Source organism: Gasterosteus aculeatus, chromosome 15, assembly GCF_964276395.1.
Source record: "Gasterosteus aculeatus chromosome 15, fGasAcu3.hap1.1, whole genome shotgun sequence".
Lineage (NCBI taxonomy): Eukaryota > Metazoa > Chordata > Actinopteri > Perciformes > Gasterosteidae > Gasterosteus > Gasterosteus aculeatus.
Window position 1 is genome coordinate 17,641,508 of NC_135703.1, and position 22,658 is coordinate 17,664,165.

General features: G+C 50.0%; 1 protein-coding gene across 2 annotated transcripts; it reads right to left on the bottom strand.

Moving 5' to 3' along the window:
- Positions 1-536: 536 nt before the first annotated feature.
- Positions 537-7,475, bottom strand: vrk1 (VRK serine/threonine kinase 1). 2 transcript variants are annotated; one of them, XM_078089025.1, is made up of 13 exons: positions 7,366-7,475; positions 6,761-6,920; positions 6,626-6,681; positions 5,424-5,493; positions 4,833-4,920; positions 4,585-4,693; positions 3,902-3,994; positions 3,264-3,396; positions 2,741-2,861; positions 2,592-2,650; positions 2,141-2,317; positions 1,270-1,353; positions 537-759 (listed from the first exon to the last, which is right to left on the bottom strand). In XM_078089025.1, the coding sequence occupies exons 2-13, from the start codon at positions 6,918-6,920 to the stop codon at positions 608-610; spliced, it is 1,302 nt and encodes a 433-aa protein (XP_077945151.1). In that variant the 5' UTR covers positions 7,366-7,475; the 3' UTR covers positions 537-607. The 2 variants fall into 2 exon arrangements, with proteins under 2 accessions (XP_077945151.1, XP_040055897.2); XM_040199963.2 differs by having other exon boundaries at positions 1,270-1,351; positions 2,133-2,317.
- Positions 7,476-22,658: the final 15,183 nt, after the last annotated feature.

A 22,658-nucleotide genomic window follows, 5' to 3' on the forward strand; every position in this document is an offset into this window, starting at 1 on the left:
CACACCCACCCCCATTTGCCATCATTATGTACTACTGCCCCCTACTGCAGGCCCGTGGCTGTGGCGCCCCCGAGGTCAGCGTCTGTGGAGAGGAAAGCAACGCAGGGGGGCTCTTTACCCGAAGAGGCTGGAGCGATCGACAGCCCCCCGAGGGCCCTCACAACACTGACATTAGTGGAGATGTCTTCCTCCATGGGGACGGAGGAGGGGGGGGGGCTGTCAGAAGGTAATGATGGAGGTGGGGGGGGGGGGGGGGCGTCAGTGGTTGCACACAGCAACATGTCCTCCGTCACTGGACACTCAGACATGTGACATTTCAGCAGCAGGACGGAGACGGGGGGGGGGGGGGGGCAAAGAGTGCCACTTATTTTCAAATGTTCAGGAAACGTGCCGCCTGCTCTTAAACATACGCATTAGCTCAGCGAGTCCCACGCGTCACCATCACAGCTAATGTACGGTGAGTCACACGCAGCGCGTTACCCAGCAGCCACTGGGCTTCCTCCTCACGCCAGCTTACAATGACCCACGCCGTCAGATGGAGACGTTCATTTCCTCTTTATTACAACAGATCCGTCTCTCACCACATACAGTCAAACATCGCCAAAGCTCAGGCGCTGCTTTTATTGGGTCTGCCTCGGGGTCTAAGGGCCCTCCTGGTGGAGGTCTGCGGGTCCATCGCTGCCAGTTTGGATTTGGGGTCACAGTTTTCCTGCACCTTCTTTTGTCTTTTCGGGGGGCTTTTCTTCCCTCCATTCACTTCTGCAGAGGGAGAAGAATCACGTTGAACACACCACCTTCTCCAAGTCATTGGACCTCAGTGACTCAGTGGTTGGATCACGGCTGCATTTGGCTGCACAGCAAGAACGAGGAACTTGGTTTTTCTGAAAAGTGTTTTATTGTGAAAAATGACCAGATTCTCTCCCAATTAAATGAGCTTGTCCCTCTTGACACATTCCACGATGTTTGTCCCGACTACAGAGGCTCCACCTCCACCATTTAAAGGCAGCGTCAGGAGCCAAACTTAAAAAGCGGGTTTATCGAGTTTGGAGAGTCTCACACGCCTCATGTGGGTGAACGTTTTCATGCCAGTTGGCCGCGTTCATGAACCACACCTTAAAAGGCAAAGAGGCTGGGGAGCCCAATAGGGCTGGACGCTCTGGAGATGGGGGGGTGAGGGGGGGTGAGGGGGGCCTTACCTCCACACAGATACCCACCGTTCCTCAGCCACTCATGCGCATGAAAACAGGGAGCAGAGGAAAGAGAACGAACCTTTTTTCTTCTTCTTGGCGACTCCTCCGTCAGGCTCACTCGCCTCTGCGCCGTCGGCCACCTTCCTCCTCTTGGTGGTCTTCTGCAAGGAGCAGCAGCTTGTTAGTGACCGGAGGGACTTGTCACTGACAACCCGTGCAGCAGCGCGGTGTGGATTACTCAGACAGAGCAGATATACAGACATACTTTTATGTGTTAGTAACTAACTAATGCTGAACAGCTGAGATTCACATCCACGCAGAGCCGATCGGTTCCCTCAGGAATCCTGCAGACGTGGACGTTACTTCAACGGGTCGGAGTCTCAGATGTCCAAACACTGGAGCGCAGCGGTCCGTCATTAAGGGCGGAAGTTGGACCTCGAATGGAGACGCTGGGACAGACGTCTCTGATGGAGACAGACACTGACCCTTCTGTTTCGTGGAGCCCGGGCGACTGCTCGGCCCCCCACACGGACCCCGGGTCACACCATGTGACCCCGGACCCAGACGGGCCAACAGGAAACTAGGAAGCGCCTGGGGTCTGCTGAGGGGACTGTCCCCAAACACCCCTCCTGGCCCTCGGTCGTGACCTTTGACCATCGCTCATTCGGACGGTTGCGGCTGGCGGCAGAGCGCCGCTGAGCAGCAGCGTGGGCCGATGATTACGCACAAGCAGCAGCGAACCTTCCACACGCAACGGTCATGCTCCCTGTGTTCATCGCCATGAGTGACAACTCGCACACGCCGTTGTTGCCATGGAAACAAGTGGTTAGTCAAGCGGCGTTCCCACGCGGGGGGGCTAAGGACTGAAGTCTCGGATTGGCGTGATTGAGCCGGAGGGAGGTGCCAGTGGCGCTGTAGTGACTCTGGGACGCGTGTGCTCACCTGGGCGGGGGCGGGGGCGGGGGCGGCGACCCCTCCACCGACCGGAGGACTGAACTGCAGCTTGCCGTCGTCTTTAGCCTGGATGGCCTCCAGGCCGGCCTGCAGGATGGAGCGCAGCTTGTCGTACGCCGGCCGGTCTCGGTAACCCAGAGAGGTCACCTCCTCCATGAACCTCTGGATCTCAGCTGCAACGCAACACAGCGGCTAAACACGGGGCACAAGGCGGCGCCCCCGGCCCAGCGAAGCAGCGGGGCGGGGTCACATCTCTAAAGGTTTAGCAGACTTGTGTCCTGGTGGACAAATCGAAGACCAGAGACGCTCCAGCTGGTGTGAAAGATCTGATCTTACACGCTTAGAAATGACGACAACTTATTAAAGAGCAGTTCTGTGACAGTGTGGCAGCTGGAGAAGCTAGAGGCTCATGGGTAATCCCAGTCAGCTGTTCTCCGTCCTTCTTACCTGGCTTGTCTTGAGAGGAGAAACACTTGGTCAGAAATTCGGAGATGTTCTCTTGGCTCCTGAAAGGGAAAAACCGGCGGTGTGATTTTATGGCCCATAAAGGTTTGAACACTAGTCTAAAACATCTCGCTCTACTTGGGGGGTCCCACTTGATTTTGGCGTCTCTGACGTAGAGGGGGTCCTGCAGCTTGTCCTCCCAGGGCAGCCGTCCACACAGCCACTGGATCATACAGTAGACCAGGATCTCCAGGTCGCTGCGCCTACACGCAGCTGGAGGCAACACGCCATCACAACCAGCAGGTCCATCACAACCAGCAGGTCCATCACAACCAGCACGTCCATCACAACCAGCACGTCCATCACAACCAGCACGTCCATCACAACCAGCACGTCCATCACAACCAGCACGTCCATCACAACCAGCACGTCCATCACAACCAGCACGTACAAGGGCCAGTCCGCAGGTAGCAGGCCCCTCCCATCACGCGGGAGGGAGCAGGCCCCTCCCACCACACGGGGAGCAGGCCAGGTTCATACACTTATGTTTGGACTTAACAAAAACACACTTTATTTTTAGACACATCTCATGATGCCATTTACAAGACACACACACACACACACACACACACACAGACAGAGAGTGGGCGTGGCCTCTGGTGGGTGGGTACCTACTTGCTCCTTTGTGTGCATCGATGCTGGTGAACTCGATGGTGCCATCGTGGCATCTTTTGGGGTCCTCTTTGTACTCCTTGATGACACTGTCAGGTGCGTACCTGTAGGCCAGCCCATAATCCACCAGGTAAACCTGAGGAGACACACCCATTCAGACGTCCCCCAGTGACCAGAGCCAAGGCACAGCAGGCCAACCATTTCAATTCCTTCATCCTTATTATTAAGGTTGGTTATCAGATTTAATAAAGAAATAAGACCAAACGTCTCCGTAACTCCAGGGGAACATTTGCAGAAGCAGCTGTACCTAATAATCAAAATCCTGAGGGGCCGGTTTTTAAATTGTCATTTATAAATAGCTCTTTAATAACACCACCAATGATACATTATTAATCTTCAAATTAAATATTTGTCCCTGCCTTGTTTGTTAGAAAAAGCTTAGCTGCTGCCATCTAATCTCCGCGCGCACACACACGCGCACACACGCACAGACACGCGCACAAATGCAGACACACAAACGCACAGACACACACTTAACTGACTGTAATGCAGCAGCAGCGCGTCCCTGCGTTCAGGTCACAGCCGATTACCAACATGAACAAACGCTCCGGTTTCCAGAGGATGTGCAGACTAGAACTGACCTGGTTGGGATCGCTGTGGCTCAACATGAGGTTGGATGCCTTGATGTCAGCGTGCACGTACTCGTGGTCGTGGATGTACTCCAGAATACCCAGCTAAACAAGGGGAAAGGTGATCATAAGGAAAGAGGAGCAACACTCGAGCACGGATCGCAGAACTAGTGTTATTTTTATTTTTTTAGGCATATTTCTGTGTGTATATATATATATGTGGTAAAATATACAAATAAGTCAGGTTTATAGCGCTGGGCAAATATTAATTGTTGATTGCAATAAAGAGCATTTAGCTTTGCGTTTAATCACATTGTTTTGCACAAAATTGAAACCGAATGAATTCAAAAGTAGTGCATTGCAGACTTTTATTTTGAAAGTACTGCTGTAAACAGAAATGCAATAGCATTTGGTTTGCTAAACACTCAACCGCTTAAAGAAAGAAGTGCTTTTAACAGCAGTTCAATCTCTTCCCAACCATGAATGTAATAGAATACAAACCACTGAGCATTAACTGGTTGCTTTGGTACGAGCAATACTGGCCCCGCCCCCTTTGCTGAAGCATTGTGGTCACTGGGCTGATCAGTGGTTTTCTTCACTACTAGTCATGGCTGGTTTGAATATGAAGGAAGGTTCTGAATTTAACCAGAGTTGTTTCCTTTCACTGCATTTTTAAACGGGGAGAAACGACCAACCAGTCGAAGGCCGAGCTGCAGGACCAGTTTCCTCGGGAACCTCCTTCCACATTCTTCAAACTTCTTCTGCAGGTCGGTGCCGAGCCGGTCGATGACCATGAACCTGTACCTGGACGATACCAACAAGGCCCTTTACTAACGGACCAGCAGCTCGCGCCGAGTTGGATAGAAATCTTCTTAATGCCGCTCAGTGTTTTCAGTCCCATGAAGCAGCAGACGACGTGAGTGGGCCCCTCCCACAGCCTCACCTTTTGCCCCCGCGCTCATGCAGGCCCGAGCCCCAGTACCGGGGCACGCCCAGCGCTTTCAACTTGCGGGACTTCATCCAGCTCTGAACTGCAGGACAAAGAGACACTTCTCAGAACCTCTGTAGCCAAACGTCCAGAGCGATAAATCAGACCCAGTGGGTCCCTACAGGAGGCGCAGCGCACTGCAGCGGGTGTGGGCGGAGCAGTAAGAGCAGAATCCTGTTGGTGGGGGCCGGCGCAGCACAGCCGCGAGCTACTCGGCTGCTGGGACAAATATTTACCAACAACGTGAGATTCCTGCATGAATAAAATATGAGCCTTTGGTTCCTTAGTAATATAATAGTTAATTGTCAGGGGAGACTGACATTTGGATTGTTATTATATAAAATGCAAAGCTGTGGCCCGGGGGCCAATGGAGCTGCCACCAAAAGCTCCCCTTCCTCTGCGGGGCCCCTCCGTGCCTCCGCTGCAAGATTGTCTTTTTTAATTAAGAAACTTTCTTTTATTTGTTTGCCCTGGCGGTGAGGCGCGGCGCGGCGCCGTGATCACGCGGCTGCCTTTAGCTTGGTGCGTAATGAGGAGTGGACTCACTCAGGTCGGGCTTGGCGGCGCGCATGTAGAACTTGAGCTCAGAGAACAGCGGCCCGTTGTCACTGGGCTCCTGTGGACACAATAACAGGGATGTCACCTACATTAATTGCGCATTAAAATAATATTATTTAAATTTTAGAGCATTTTATGCCACTGATTACATAATGACAACGAGCGTTTAATTCTTAAGACCATTTACACATTAGAATGGGAAACAATACATCCTCATTAAATACATAAAACCAGTCACTAAGAGACCCGGAGCCGGACGAACAACGTGTCCGCTGGGAAGCTGCGCCGTGGCTGCTGGCTGGGCGCCTCGGCCCGGCTTCCAGTGGCGTTGCCCTGCGAATGGCTCTCGTGGCCAAAGAGGCGGACACGCAGTCCGGAGGAACCGACCGTTGACCCCAGGTTGAAAAGACCGGCTGGCCGGTTGTGGTTGAGATTTTAGGATGATTCTGTTCACCGCTTTTCGCTGCCACGGTTTTTAAACAAAGTCGACGTACCGGCTCGTTTACGTCGACTGGCTCTCGTCTCTCGTTCGGCTTAAAGACAAAATGTTCCCACGTCGGAGCTTTGAAACAGAGTCCATTCACAACACCGTGGGTGTCCGCTCTGTGCGTGTGTAGACACTACATTCTGTGTGATGGTTCTGTGTGATACACACACTTGCAAAGGGGCGGAAAGCTTCAGGTAAATGTCGTGAAACTTTCCACGAGAAGTGAAGCGCTGGGATTTTGGCGTTTTTTGCCGTCGCACATGACAGGGAACTTAAATGTAGTAATGGAGAACCAGGCAGCTCAGTGGAGCCTGGAAGCAGCTGGTTGGGAACCCAGAAACGTAAACATGAAACACTGTTGTTTTTAACGTCTTTGTCATTATGAAGCTTATCGATTACTTGGTAAACTGAAGCCATGTTCATTTTAATACCAAGTGTATTTGTTTTACACCAGCGGGAGTAGGATGTGTTTGTGTGTCCACCCAAAAGTACACCGTCACCTCCAGTTGCAGCTAAAAGCCTTTGTGAAGAGAGGAGAGTTGTAGTTGGCTGTGATCACAAGCAGTATGCAGCGTATTCATCTGTAGCAGAGTGACTTGGAAGGAATAAAGCCTTATTCACTCATTCACTTACCACTTGGATGACATAATAAAGAATTGTTCACTTACCACTTGGATGACATAATAAAGAATTGTTCACGTACCACTTTGATGACATAAGGAGCCTCAGCACCGACGGGTTTGCCACAATCCTCATCCGCTGTTAGAGAAACGTGTCATTAGTAAACACCAGTAATGCCGTCATCGCCCTTCGTGTAGCATAACGAACGGATCATCACCCAGATAGATGAGGCCGAAGCCGCCCTGGCCGATCGGAGCGCCCAGCTTCCAGGTCTTCTTCCCGGTGTCCGTGAGGACCTCGCCGGGGGGAAACTCCTCCGCCAGCTTCCGCTTGGCCGGAGCTCTGCCTCTGCCTGCCGCTTTGGCTTTAGGGGGCATCTGCAAGCACACGGACCCGGCGTTGCGCGCTGATGTTCACTTACAGTAACTAGCAGTGCTGATGCTACGTGGGCGTCGTCCTTCTGTTTACTAGCAGTGGTGAGGTTACTTGCCCTAACTTGGCTAACTCGACCTAGCTCCGCGCGTTACGCGGTAGTAACGTCATCTGCTGTTTACCGCCCGATTAACACCATTTAACACAATTGGCCGGTTCGAGCAGCCTCTTTTTAAGATGGTTTAAGCGGGCGGCAGAGCAGGTCGCTGGGTGGAGGACAGAGTAACGCGACGTCTTTATGGATGTTAGCTGTGATGCTAACCGCGCTGTCTCGTTAGCATCACAGCCTCACGTGACGTTGAAAGCGGAAAGCTCCTCGGTGTGTGCGATGTTGTTTCTCCAGCAAAGCAACTCTTACGTGTTTCATTAGATGATGGAATGAATACGCACCTTGACTCGCTGTTTATTGTACGTTAAGCTCTGTGTCGTAGCAGCTCCACACTTCCCTCAAAACTAGCGGTCAGGAAATGACGTCACGACCGTCTGCTCTCCTATTGGTCGAGAGCACGCTGCGGTGTGACGGCTGATTGGCTGCCTGGTAACGTGGTGGGCGTCAGAGGAGCGACGGGGTCTTCTTATTGATGACGGTCCATCTGGTCCACTGAGCTGGTTAAACTGGGTTTTAGCTCTAATTCATCGGTAACATTGCATATTGCACAGAGCCAGTACACGATAACTCTACAAGTAAGTTACTGAAGGTACCACTTACCTACTGTAAATCGCTTTAGATAGAAGCAGCAGCTGAAAGTACATTGAAATGTAAAAAGAAAAAGTTCCCCAATTTAGTCTTTTTTTTTTTTAATCATTCAATCTCCACTTATGTTTTTGGTCTTTACCAACTCCCGATGGGTCTTTTCTTGTGAGGGAGCGGCCTCATTTAGAAGGTTTAACCAACCTGCCCATACCTGTTTGTATCGCTACGTCGATGCACGCAACCCTCCACATGGTTAATGTGTCATTTGATACAAACATATTGTGTTCCTCTGGCCAGCCTGCGCTCCACTCATGAATAACAAATGGACCCTTTGGTATCTGGTTTTCCAGGTGATCACCGAGTGGAGAGAACCGTCTATACAGCTGTTCATGCTCTGCGGCCTCTTTACCGTAGCGTTCCCTGGCTGCTGAAGCCGGCGGTGAACTGCTTTCTAATCCACATCGGAAGCTCCATGTGGAGTCGTGAAGAGGAGGGATGACCCACTGCAGTGACGAAGATGAGCCGAGTGCTGATGGAGCAGAAAGACCCGACGAGGGCCCCAGGAAGAGGAGTAAAGCGGAAAAGCACGTGTCTTTCCCCCCCGATGAGCAGATAGTCTCCGGCTTTGCTGAGCACAGGGACACGAGCAGAAAGGGTAAGCTGCAGTTCAACTTTGTGTCAAGAGGAATGCAAGTCTGATTTAATGTCAATTTGGTGACCTTTGGTTATCTGCATCAAAGCCACCATTAAATGGAAATGGTTTCTAACAATGTCTGCAGTCACATGGCATCTGCTGCCCTCTGTCTCGCCCGGCGCAGCGCTCATACTCCTTTTGGGGGCAGTTTTTCTGTGCCGATGTGAGGCTCTGGGGACAGGAAAGCCCTCTGAGGCAATATCTCCTCAATTCAATGTGATATCACCATCCAAACTAAATGAAAGCTACTATTTTGCAAGAATGCCTCCATCCTCGTTCTCCTTTGCGTATCTGCAGTGGGCTCATGTACAGCGTATCCATGGCTGTGAGTACAGTCTATTCACCATCTAACTGAAAGCTCAACCCTCTGTGCTGTTAAGTTAGATGCTCAGTTCAGGCGTCACTGCGTGTGCTGGCTGCTGCCCTCACTGAATGAATGATGACATGAAGCGTTGAAGAGCTTTGAAAGGTCTGAAGATTAGAAATAAGATCTGTTCCTCTTTTCTTAGACATAGATGAAGAATGAGGTTTTGGTCGCGTATTTAAAGGAGGACATCGCTTAGATTCATTGCAAGGCAACAAAAACCAGTTGCACAACATGGTTCCCTCCAAAGCCAGCAATGGCCTCCCCTGTTCACACATCCGCCAGAGTTGTTTGGTTTCCCATTAACTCCACTCTGTATGCTAAGCTACGCTAAGCTTAGCACCTCTTAAATTACTCCTGCTTCAGTGAAGATTAATAGAAATAGAACCTTAAAACAATCCTACTTTAAACACAACAGATTGTTTTTCTCATTTTCACATAAATAAATAATGTGATCTACTGTTCATTTAAGCCTTTTAAGCTTCATTTCAACATCTAGATTTACAGTCTAGTCTATGTCGTTACATACAGTTTGTATTTGGGTAAAATGCATCCGGCTTTTGAAGGATACACAAGGATGTTTGTGTTTCCATCATAAAACCCTCTGTAGTCTCTCACATCTGGACCTTCCTTCCCATAAGGCTGCGTATGATAAGATGAGATGCCCAGTTAGTTGATTTATTGCTCAGACAGACATTCATGTCCGTAGCATAGACACACACACACACACACACACACACACACCCTGAACATGGCACAGTTTACCGTACGGCATTTCTTAGCCCCTTAAGCGCTTTTGGATGGCTGCTGGCGGCTCGCTGGGATGCAGAGGCATTAAAGCGGTGAACGTGTGTATTCTTCTGTTTTAGTTGACAGCTGCCTCACCTTGACGGAGGTGATGGTGGCCTACCAGCAGAGCTGCAACAGACACCAGGTCCAACCCAGAGCTCACGTCCTGCAGCAGCTCCAGGTACGCAGCTACACATCCCACCGAGCGTCAGTCAAGCATGATGACATTAAACCAGACGGACAGCTCATGTTGCCCAAATTGTCCTCGATGCTGCATTCTGGCTACTGACCAGCAGGGGGCGACTCCTCTGGTCCCGTAGAACGATGGACCACCAGGCCATTTGGTTCTGGGCAGAAAGAATAAATAACTTTTCTCTCCCAATGACATGCGCTGGTCCCTCTTGACACATTCCCCGTGTCTGTCCGGCCCCCGCGTCACTCCTCTGCATTACAGACATGGAACCTTCCATCTATTAGCTGTGAACACTTCACGGCCACAATCCAAGATGGCGACTGCTTCTAACCCGGTCAACAAACCTGTCTACACATCTCCTATAAGGCCTATGCTTGGAACCTATCATAGAGCTAGAGCACAACCTCCATTAACTGTGTAATGTGCTGCCACCTCTTCTGTCCAGTCACACACTGTTAGGAGAATCCTAAAACGGGAAAACGGGACATTTATTAAAGTAAGAGACAAAATGGACACACACACAAATCATGCATCCAGGCTATTTAGAGGGTTTCTTCTCAATGTGTGTATAGTAGAGTACGTATAGCTGAAATGTATAGTTGAAGGATAAACATACTGAAACAGTGCTGGTAATCAACCTCGGATGTAGACTATCACCTTCTACACCTCAATGAATTGACGCACAATCCTCTTCTAGTCTATGAGTTGGCACAAAACACACGTATCTCGCTAGAGAAGGCAGACTTCTCTGTCGTCTCAGTCATTTTGACAAATAGGCAAAATGTTATTTAAGATTTCCCCAAAAAATGGATTCTATGTGGTACATGAAGAAAAAGGTGCCGCCATGTTTTCAGACTGTGTTCTTTAGTTACATCAAACTTTGTATCCCTGAAGAAGGACAGTGGCACTGACCTGCAGAGGACTGAGCAGGACACATAACAAATCAAACCTATATTTCTCAAATGAACGACAAGAAAGAAAAGGCTTTTCACACTGTTGTCATGATGACGTGGGGGTGCAGATCTTACATAACTCATCTCAGAGAAGGCGTCAGCTGCTTCCCCCCCCTCGACCCCTCCGAGTCCCTAAATGACTTCTTTGAACCGTGGCTTGAAGGAGCCGGTGCAGATTCACTCCGAGATCAGTTCATAGCTGAAATAAATGACTTAAATAAATAGGTTGGAGATATTCGATGAGCATGAACCATTTATTGCACATCCATAATGTTGCTCACGATTCTTGTCAATTGAATCCATTAGGTGCACAGGGTCAAAGGTGACCCACGAAGGGGCTCTGCACACTGTTTTAACGCCTTGTTTCTTGGTGTTTCTTGTGTTGTTGGACCCATTCTCACTGCTGTTGCTGCTTTAAAAGCTTCCTTAGAAGCAGTCCTATTAGCCGTAAACTGCCTTTCAGTGGAAATCATCAGGCAGCCGCTAAAAACTACATGCAAGGTAATGACGTTTAGAACACATGAAATCAGGTGGGGGGGTTTACACGAGGTCTCGGCCCCCCCCTCGCGCTGAGGACTTCACAGCAATGTATCTTGTGTGTGAGCACTTTGTAGTTCCATATAACGGGGGAACACCAGTCTGTTGGGTGAAACCAGATACTACTCTGTTCCATAGAATGTTATTTTCAATTTGTGACTTTTTTTAAGAATAAACATCCTTGGATTTGAACAATCTATTCGAGCTAATTGGTTGACGGACGTTGAGGCGGGAGGGTCCCTCCATCGCGACAGGTCTAATAACTTTGTAGTACTGTTCTCCTGGCTATCAACGACACCCCTGAGGGGCCTTTGTGGTCCACGACCCCCTCACTGGGCCGCACATCAGACCGTAGTCTTCCTGGTGTTAAGTTTAGCCTTTTAGAACCCGCGGTCGATCGGCAAAATCCAAAGTGGTCCATTTAAGCTTTAAGAGAACACTCTTCTTAGTGTTGATCTCGCGGTCGGTGTGAATGAAAGGGATCCCTTTAGAAAAGCGGGTCTGCCCCACGCGGCCCTGCTTCTGCTTCCGCCATGCCAACCTGCCTCCAGTGGGCCCGGTACTGAAGCCTGGTCCTCCAGTGTTGGCTACCACTGGGGAGCAGTGGTATCGAGTCAATATCGTCAGATTTTGTGCGGTTTGTGACACTAAAGACAAGTCTAAAGCAATAGACCCCCTATTTGTGATGGTCTCATTTGCTTATGTAGGTCATGGTTCTCAGACCTGTTTTGGAGTGATTTGGAGCGGTTTGGGGTTGCGGGTCTCGTGCCCTATGAAGGTGTCGGTGATCAGCAACTCTGCTCGTGAAGTACACTCTAAAAAATGTCACTGTAGATTAACGGTATTTTACTGGCAGCAAGGACGCCAGGAATTTACCGCTTTTAACGGTATAATACCGTAAATGTTTTTTACACTATGTTACCGTAAAATGGATTACTGTATGTTACCGTAAACTTCAACGAATTTTACTGTGAATTAACTGCGATTTACTGGCTCCGCGCGCATGCGTATGCTCTGCACGCGGTGTGAGTGTGTGCATTCAAACCCTTTGGATAATGCAAATCGTTTTGCTTCCATCAGTCTCAATCAGGCTTCGTGCTGCAGGGCGCTGCCAGCGTCTCCACTCGGAACAAGAGGCTAAGAGCAGGTTAAGTGCCGCAGTGTAAACTTAGTGGGAATGCAAATAACTCCCAGCTGTAAACAACGCAAGCAGGAGGCTGCAGCACACGCACATTAATGTTGAGTTACCGGCCGTAATCGATTGGCAAATGTTAACGGTTACAGTGATAATAGTTCACTTTATTTCTCTCTGTGAGTCAGATTTCTTACTTCTCCCCTGCAAGTTCGTTCACTTTTCACTTCCACACATTTACTGTGTGTAACACACTCTCAGTAGATACGTGGACGGGGACGCTCTGTGTCCACCCCTCAGGAACAGTTTCTATTCGTTACCTAAACTGTCTCGGTTTATATATGGACAATCTGTATTTAACTAAAGAAATGGCTTTAGTTATTCAACATTTTGTTTTTTACTCACCTAATCAAACATTGACCACGTTGAATGACTTATAATCCAAATGTGATCTATTATATCAGTGATTATGATGGAAGACTACCTACACTATAACACACTATGATGCTTTTCAGATGTTAGTAAGGGACCATAAATTGTGAACCATTGTGAGACACGACAATATTTAGTCATTCTAAAATGCTTCATAATGTGTCAATTATTGTTATAAGCAGCATGAATTGTGTGCTGTTAGCAGATTGTAATGCATTAATGACACAAATTAAAAAAGCCACCTGGTTGTCTATATGGCTTTGGCTCTACATTCCCCTTTGAAACACAACAAACAGAAGGAAAAGAAAAGATATTTGCAAAGGTGTTTCCCTCCCCGTGCTTAACTACTGAGGTGTTTCCAGTTGCTGTTGCCCTTCCGGGTGTTTGTCAGCAAGCTGTTAAACGTGTTGACCACCACTGCACTGATCCCCAGTCAAACCTGTGGATGCTCTGTTCATCACCACAGACGCCATAGTCGGACGCACCTGCCGGTTCCTCCACTATTACATCTTCTGTCCGGCCCCAGACGCTGAACCGCTGGCTGAGGCGTTGAACCCACTCATCCGCAAAGTCAACTTGTTCACGTTGCATTTGGGATCTGAGGGAGCTTGAATGCGTCATCGTTGGCTGCAAACAGGCCTAAAAATGTATCATAATCAAACGTCCTCTCATACGTCTCACTCCAAATAAACTCAACGCAGTCTGCCGCTTATAAGTCTTTTATTCTTATCGCATTATGTGGACCAGCCGTGTTAAAGCATGCCGCTTTCTACCCCCCCCCCCCACACACACACACACACACACACACATACTGCATAATTGGACTTGAGATCAAGGGGAATTATTTGTGGAAAATGAGAGACTTAGCAGTGCTTACATTAAGCATACAGCCGCTGTATTATCGCTGAGGTGCTAATGGACCCAGATGTGTTGTAGGAGGTCTCAGTGAAAGAGTAAAATATGTATGCTTAAGTATCAGCTAAGAGGAGCAATATTTAGACCAGAAGAGCCGCATGCAAATGAATCCATAATAAGATGATGCGAAACGAGGAGAGGAACGCCTAAAGAGCAAATTTATTAAATGAGGTCTTTTTAGGCAGCGGGCGATTCCCCCCGAGGACCAGCGATGAGCACTATTTAAAGCTCCTGCTCGTGGCCCCCTCGGGCCCCTTTGCACTCCTTTGAAATAGTGTAAGTGGATAAACCAGGATCGCTGTCGGTGACGTCTTCATAGAAGTGGTAAACAATAACAGGTCGGAGCCGGGGGGCCGGGGGGGGGGCGGGGGGGCCCTCCCCTCTGCACTTGTCACTAAGGTGTCTGAGAGGATCGAGCCATGATCACTGAACGCGTCCCGTCCTCCCGCCTCCCCTCACCTGCAGCGTCCCGGGGTGTTTAAACCAGGCGTGTCTCTGTGGGCTCATTGAGGGAGTCTGTCTGCGGGCTTCAGTCCCAAACAACAACAACAACAAAGACTCACAAACCACAAACAGACACGGAACAACGATTGAAATACTCACACTTCACGTGCAAACACCTACGTGGTTCGGTCGTGACGTCTTCGCTCTCTCTGCTGAAGCGACTCAGCATCCGGCTTCGGCTCCTCAAAACACCAAATCACCATTTTCATTCTCAAAGGAAAAGTACTTTCCACAGCTTGGACGGAAGAAGAGCGGTTTCATCGTGGATTCACCAAGTGAGCAGAAAGCAAACCACATTTCTTATAATTAAGGGCAATACGGTTCAAATATGAACCTTTACTCTCATTCTTATTTTCATTCAAATCCCGACAGAAGTCATATTTTATAAGCATGAGAAATTTTGCTCGGACCTGTTGTATGTTTTATATCCAGTGTACTCGCAGCCAGCCGTGGAATGATGACTATGATTTATTGATGGACTCATTGAGTTTTCCTTACACAAAAGGGTTGTAAACGAAGGCGTTTGCGGCGGCTCTGTGATGTTTGGAGAATAAGCTCGGTATTAGTTGCATGTTGGCAGATCTTCTAATGAACGGCTTAGCGCTTGTTTCGCTCGCAGATTATTCAGTTGAGTGGACTGAAGAGAAATCAATTACTGCAACTTAACTTCCACCATTTGTCCCACAGCTGAGGGGGAGAGACCGCTGCTGGATTCACAGGGTCGCATTCAAATCCCAGGAACGATTCTTCTTTCTGGGACGAATCCCTGGAGGTTGGGGGGAGAGGGGTGGGGGGGGGGGGGGGCAACCCCTTCACAAAGGGAACGACAAGAGAAAATGTGTTTCTACAGGCCACCGCTGCTTTCTCAGCTCTCTTGATTAGCATTAATGTTGCACTGCGCACACACACACACACACACACACACACGGAGATGGAGCTGCATCTCCCCCTGCCTGGGCAATTCTAAAGGGACATCTTTTTCTTCTTTTAAATGAAATGCATGCTGATTGTTATTGCCCCCCCCCCCGCGTGGACCAGTCTGCAGGTAAATGTCACTAAGTGCCACGCGTCTCTTTTCCAGCGATGGTTAGCAGGCCTTTGCGTGCGGACTCAGATCCCCGGGGAGGGAGGCGGAGGAGGTGGAGGAGGTGGAGGAGGTGGAGGAGCGTTCCTGCTTATCGGGGAGCAGCAGGGGCGCCGGACATATGTCGCTCCTCGCATTACAGGCCCGAGAGCAGCGATAACGGGGCGGCGGCGTTCACACGGGGGGGGGAGTCGGGCTGAGGATCACCACGGTGTCAGGGTTGAGGGAAGGCAGGACTCAGACGCAGACTTGCGGGAAACAAAAGACTTTAATAGTCAAAACGCAGGAACCGGGAGGAAAACCAGCAGGCAACATGTGAGACGAAAGACAATGACGCGACAAGTGACACAAGAGACACATGGCTTAAATACACAAGGGAGGTGCAGGTGATTGGACACAGGTGGAAACTATTAGACGAACACAGGGGATGACGAGACAAGGCAGGAAGTGAAGTTACCCGGGGACACGAGTGGCAGAAAACTACAAAATAAGACAGGAAGTGAACCACACCGTGACAGTACCCCCCCCTTAAGGGCCGAATTCCAGACGGCCAACACTAGAGCGAACAAGGGGTGGGTGGGGAGGGAAACCAGAGACGTTGGTCGGACCACCCTGGAAACTCTGGCGGGCGGCCTGGCGGGCGGCCAGACGAGCGGGGAGCCTCGGGGGGTCGGCCCGGCGGGCGGCCAGACGAGCGGGGAGCCTCGGGGGGTCGGCCCGGCGGGCGGTCACCAATCCGGCTCCGGAGCGGCGACTGCAGGGCACGGAACGTCTCTAGAATGGCAGACTCGGAGACACGGGAAACGTCTGGGGTAGTCGTCGTCGGCAGCTCGGGGACACGGGAAACGTCCGGGTTAGTAGTTGTCGTCGGCAGCTCGGGGACACGGGAAACGTCCGGGGTAGTAGTCGTCGGCAGCTCGGGGACACGGGAAACGTCCGGGGTAGTAGTCGTCGGCAGCTCGGGGACACGGGAAACCTCCGTAGTGAGGTCCAGCTCGGGGACACGGGAAACCTCCATAGTGAGGTCCAGCTCGGGGACACGGGAAACCTCCGTAGTGAGGTCCAGCTCGGGGACACGGGAAACCTCCGTAGTGAGGTCCAGCTCGGGGACACGGGAAACCTCCGTAGTGAGGTCCAGCTCGGGGACACGGGACACCTCCGCAGTCTGCTCCAGCTCGGGGACACGGAACACCTCCGCAGTCTGCTCCAGCTCGGGGACACGGAACACCTCCGCAGTCTGCTCCAGCTCGGGGACACGGAACACCTCCGCAGTCGGCTCCGGCTCGGGGACACGGAACACCTCCGCAGTCGGCTCCGGCTCGGGGACACGGAACAACTCCGCAGTCTGCTCCTGCTCGGGGACACGGAACAACTCCCCAGTCTGCTCCAGCTCGGGGACACGGAACAACTCCCCAGTCTGCTCCAGCTCGGGGACACGGAACAACTCCCCAGTCTGCTCCAGCTCGGGGACACGGAACAACTCCCCAGTCTGCTCCAGCTCGGGGACATGGAACAACTCCGTAGTCTGCGGCGGCTCAGCCCCCCCCCATAACCCACCCCGTAGCCCCCCCCTCAAGGGCCGGATCCCAGACGGCCCTCAAATCACCAACGGGAGGGTGGGAGAGGACCATGGGATGGGAGGGAGGGAGCCTGAGTCTCGGAGCGGGGACTGGGGGCGTCGGGGGCATGGAGCGTGGGGCCGGTACTGGTCGGGTCGGGGGCATGGAGCGTGGGGCCGGTACTGGTCGGGTCGGGGGCATGGAGCGTGGGGCCGGTACTGGTCGGGTCGGGGGCATGGAGCGTGGGGCCGGTACTGGTCGGGTCGGGGGCATGGAGCGTGGGGCCGGTACTGGTCGGGTCGGGGGCATGGAGCGTGGGGCCGGAACTGGTCGGGTCGGGGGCATGGAGCGTGGGGCCGGTACTGGTCGGGTCGGGGGCATGGAGCGTGGGCCCGGTACTGGTCGGGTCGGGGGCATGGAGCGTGGGCCCGGTACTGGTCGGGTCGGGGGCATGGAGCGTGGGGCCGGAACTGGTCGGGTCGGGGGCATGGAGCGTGGGGCCGGAACTGGTCGGGTAGGGGGCATGGGTGAGAGTCGGGGCGGCCCAGCGGGAACGGGAGATCGCTGCGGCGGCCCAGCGGGAACGGGAGATCGCTGCGGCGGCCCAGCGGGAACGGGAGATTGCTGCGGCGGCCCAGCGGGAACGGGAGATCGCTGCGGCGGCCCAGCGGGAACGGGAGATCGCTGCGGCGGCCCAGCGGGAACGGGAGATCGCTGCGGCGGCCCAGCGGGAACGGGAGATCGCTGCGGCGGCCCAGCGGGAACGGGAGATCGCTGCGGCGGCCCAGCGGGAACGGGAGATCGCTGCGGCGGCCCAGCGGGAACGGGAGATCGCTTCTTCCGCTTGCTCCTCCTAGGGTTAAGGAGGTCCCTGAGCTCGAGGCAGGCGAGCTGATAGCTCCTGGGACCAAAAACACAGTTTGTTTTCCGCTGCCAGAAGGGACTCCTTACGTCCAGGTAGTCCGGACCGTAGTCTGGCAGTGGGTCTGCTGAGCCCTTCTTTGGTCGCGTCATTCTGTCAGGGTTGAGGGAAGGCAGGACTCAGACGCAGACTTGCGGGAAACAAAAGACTTTAATAGTCAAAACGCAGGAACCGGGAGGAAAACCAGCAGGCAACATGTGAGACGAAAGACAATGACGCGACAAGTGACACAAGAGACACATGGCTTAAATACACAAGGGAGGTGCAGGTGATTGGACACAGGTGGAAACTATTAGACGAACACAGGGGATGACGAGACAAGGCAGGAAGTGAAGTTACCCGGGGACACGAGTGGCAGAAAACTACAAAATAAGACAGGAAGTGAACCACACCGTGACACACGGGACCTGCTGCTAACGCACTCCAGCCCGTCACACACACACACACACACACACACACACACACACACACACCGGGCTTTGTTTAAAAGGCTCCGTTGTGCAGGAGGGCAAAGGGGACGGAGGCCGCTGATTGAATCCGGAGCGGTTGCAGTTCAGCCGAACGCCACGTGTGATGTCACTCGGTGGAGCCCGATTGGGCTGAATTGAATTTGCATGGTCGGCTGGTTGCACAAGTAATGTGAGTGCTTTTGTAAGTCGGGGAAATGTTCCAGGGCCGGACTCCGTCACCACATAACACGCGTCTGACACAATATGCCCATCGTTGGAATTACTAGTCGTCGCTGTAGATTGCCCCTCTTTACTTCATAACCCCCCCCCCCCCCCAAACGACTGCATTCATACAGTGTGATGGGGCTTTAAAGGGCCTCTTCGTATTCATCAGTGGAAACTCACCCAATGGGATCGAACCTGCGTCCGAGCAGCAAAGGAGATGAAACGCTGTAGAATGTAATGAGCGGAAGGCGCGTCATGCTGCCGCTTTGTATAAGTATTTGTAGTCGTAGTGAATATTGGAGCCGGGCGGGGAGGGGAAGTACTACATTCAGTTGAACGAAATAAAAAAAATACAAACATTTCCCTGGTTTGGTCCCAATGTTGATCACATGACTTCGTCCTCCTCGTCCTCCTCGTCCACGGTGACATCTCAGTCTTTCTTATGAGCACAGAAAAAAAGCGTCCCACCTATTCCTCTAAATGCAAACCCTGAATTTACCGAGTAGCTGTCGCAGATGATCAGTATTCAGATTCATAATGCTGAATATTGTGGTCTGACTCTGGCACCGAGGTGCAGGAGACACAAGAGCAAGAGGGTTTGTCCTTATTTCGTCCTGCTGCAACAAATGCTAAACAATGCTGCACCTGTGAAATATATATTTATATATATATATATAAATATATTACATGCCGTGTTTTTGAAAGGCTTAATATTATAATTGGTATATTTTTTTGCTCTCCCCCAAAAAGCACAGAAGGCAGGAGCTCTGTGTAGCACTGTACAAATAATCAAAGATTTATCAAAATCCCAGTTGCCTGCTGCAATTTCTTAAATCACACGAGACATATTTGTTGCGGGTGACGTGTGTCAAAGAATGATTTTGGATGAAATGTGGTCGAGCTGATCCGCTGCGGATCCTAATTGTTTATCACTAAAAATGTGAATATAGAGGTAGAGATGCCCGTTCCCCGTCTAGTCCGTCCACGTGCACAGAAAAGGACATTACACAGTTAAAGAATTATACGTAAGAATGATCTTTAAAAAACTCTTTTTGATACGTCTCCCACGAGCAACTTGTGCCAAATCCTAAATATAAATCAAATGTCCTTTTCAGATCCTACGCTGTGTTCTTCTGTCTCCTCCCGACAGTGAGTGAGAAACTACGCCCATTAGAGTCCACACACACACACACACACACACACACACACACATCCCTCCGACCGAGCGCTCGCCCCTCAGCCTTGAATCTGTACATTATTTTTGACACCAGGCATTTAAGAGGACGGTATATTTCACACAAAGTGGCATTAATTAAGTCGCTAACGGCGATCATGTATTTCACAAGCAGCAGAGACAACAAAGGCAGCGACACTGGGAAATACTGCAAGTCAATTACAATTTTATGTACGTTTTTAGATCTCCCTCTTTCTTTTTAAATGATAAATGAAGTTACTAATTTTGTCTGTGCTCTTTCTAGACACTGCAGCTTTAATTGCTAATTGTTAACAGTGAACGAATACATTTGCATATTAATTAGCTCCCAATTTACATTTTTAATTTGCCGCCTTCAAAGGGTGTGAGATAAAAGGTCGTGTTATTTTAAATAATTTATCCTTTATTGCGGAAAAGATGCTGAAAGGGAAATGTGGGGGATTTTTAACCCCTCAGAGCTCATGAAATGCACGTTAAAAATACATACAGTATATATATTTATTTATAGATGTATTTATTTAGTCAGTTAATTAAATGGGCAGAGGATAAAAAAGGTGCACTCAAACCGTTTTTGATGCCAAACCACCTTGAGAGGCACGGCGGCTCTGGATGGCTGAGTGAAGGAGTTTGGGAAGCAGCCCCCCCCCCTGCGAGGGACGCTTTTCGTCCCATCACTCCATTTTGTCCTCTGTCCCTCCTGACTGATCAGTTGTTTGGCAGCCGGCGCCTTCGGTTTCCCCCCTTCACCACGAGGCCGCGGCGAGCGGAGGGAACCAACCAGTTCTCAAATTCATTAAGATGATGAACTGCCATCACCGTATTTCTTGTAGGGAGGAAGTGCAGTGCGTGTGTGTGTGTGTGTGTACGTGTGTGTGTGTGTGTGTGTGTGTTGCTGAGCGTCCTTAATTGGCTCTGTGCCACGAGCCGAGCGGTCAGCAACGTCGGCAAATCAGTGAAGGAGATGAGGCCTAAAGGCCTCCACTCCAACCTTCGTGCTCAGGAGCCGACCTGCCGGGGGGGGGGGGGATGAGGCTCCGCCCCCTGGTTGTACAGAGAGGGAGACAGGTGATGTGTGCAAACACTCAACATTGATGCTGGTGGCTTTAACGCGTCCCACTTCAGCCCGGTGGTGCGTGTTGTTTCCCTGTGCAGTCCTATTTAAATCAGTCATGTTTTGTGGTACGTGATGATGTTTGTGGCACACAAACAGAAGACCTGCCGTACGTTTGGGCCTCGGCAGCTTTAATCAGGTGACTGATACAAGCATCTGCAAGAATCTCTCTAGATTCCTAAACCTACTTTGGGATCCACCAATCAGGTTTAGAGTTTGAATATTTAATATAAGTACAATAATGCAAATATATATATATATAGATACAGTATATATATACATACATTTAAAAAACATTTTAAAACATTTAAAAATATATATATCTATACATACATATACATATAATAAAATGTATAATAACTTGCGGGTTAAAACATCTTGAAGAAAAAAAATAAACTACTACTTCATACAGATTAAATAAAAATATATAAATAACATGTCAGAGAGATTATTGTAATTTGTCAAATGAATACAATGTTAAGCGATGAGGTGGAATTCCATCAGCACTCGTTTCTCTGTGAGCCCTCAGTGACAGAAACGCGGCTCTGTTTCTACACACACACAGTGGTTTAGTTGTGTAAATGTGCATGTAGACACATTAAAGCATGAGCATGTGTGTGTGTGTGTGGTTAAGATGATTACGGGGGGAATTCTACCACCTCTACCAATTACACACCAGCCTCTTGTATACATAAACAGTGCAATTTATGTCCCATTGATCTGTCTAATTCTTTCAACTGGAGCACATTATGGCCGCCGTCTTTTTGTCTCCCGCCTCGCTCTCCTGTCGGCGGCAAGCGAGCCGAGCGAGGAAAGCCTTCCAAGTCCCTTTTGTGCGCCCCGCGTCCCTTTGAACAGTGCGCCGTACTTAGCAGGGAGGCGCCGCGCACCGACAACAAGGTGGCTGATCAGTGGAGGTGGGAACGCAGAGGGTCCGGCCCTCAGCAGGCCGGACGGAGTAAATCCCCCTGTTCACTTTCTGTGGGTGGAATGAAAGATTTAATATATAATCCAGTAATACGGAAAGATAAAAGCAACAAACCCTCACACGAGTCACCCAATTTGAGCTCTCTAAAACTTTATTTTTACTCAGCATTCGATGTCTAAAAATGTCTATTAGGAGCCAAACTATCACTTTTCTGATTTTTAATAAAAATGTCGCTAATTCCTCATTTTGCAATGAATTCCTTTGACAACATTTTTTTTCTTCTGTAGATTAAATTGATAAAACATATAAAATGTCTGTGAACCATTTCGATTACTTCTGCACTGTAAAACTAACTTATATAACGTCTTATCGACTGATAATGTCGAGTCATGCGTTCATCCATCCAACAGTCACCTGGATACGTCGGAGCCGCCCCCTTGTTCGGCAGTCCAATCAAATGCTTGGGATTTCACTTTAAATGGCTATAGTTAATGTGTGTTTATGGGAAAAACAACAATCAACGTCATGTTTGAAACTCAAATCAAAACAAATCATTATATGAAGTCTGGCCTCCTGTTTTTAATTTCTTCCCTTTTGGGGCCCCCTGGTGGTTGTTGGCGGACTCTAATTAATGTTATCAACAATTGATATTTCAAATGAATATACAGTTGTGTTTTCTTTTCCACATACAATAGTGTTCCTGCTAAAACCACATAATAATAATAATAACAATAATAGCATTTTAGCTATTCAGGTCAGAGATTTAACACATACCTCCATCTATCAGCTGAAGCCTTCTCACAGTGTCCCAGGATCTCACTTTACCATCATGTGTACGAGGAGGCCTTAAAAACACAACGAATCCTCCTTCCTTTCTCCGGTGTTGCTCATCAGTAGAAAAAGAGGAATCCGTGTTTTCCACCATGCGCACAAATCTGCCACCTCCAGTGATGGATGCAGTCAAATTAGATGTATGTGGAACACT

Excerpts from the sequence above, each read along its gene's own strand:
- vrk1 (XM_040199963.2), bottom strand. The coding sequence starts at position 6,920 with ATGCCCCCTAAAGCCAAAGCGGCAGGCAGAGGCAGAGCTCCGGCCAAG. Across the intron at positions 4,694-4,832 it reads CATGAGCGCGGGGGCAAAAG|GTACAGGTTCATGGTCATCG; the intron begins GTGAGGCTGTGG and ends GGTATCGTCCAG. Across the intron at positions 3,397-3,901 it reads GCCACAGCGATCCCAACCAG|GTTTACCTGGTGGATTATGG; the intron begins GTCAGTTCTAGT and ends GTGTCTCCTCAG.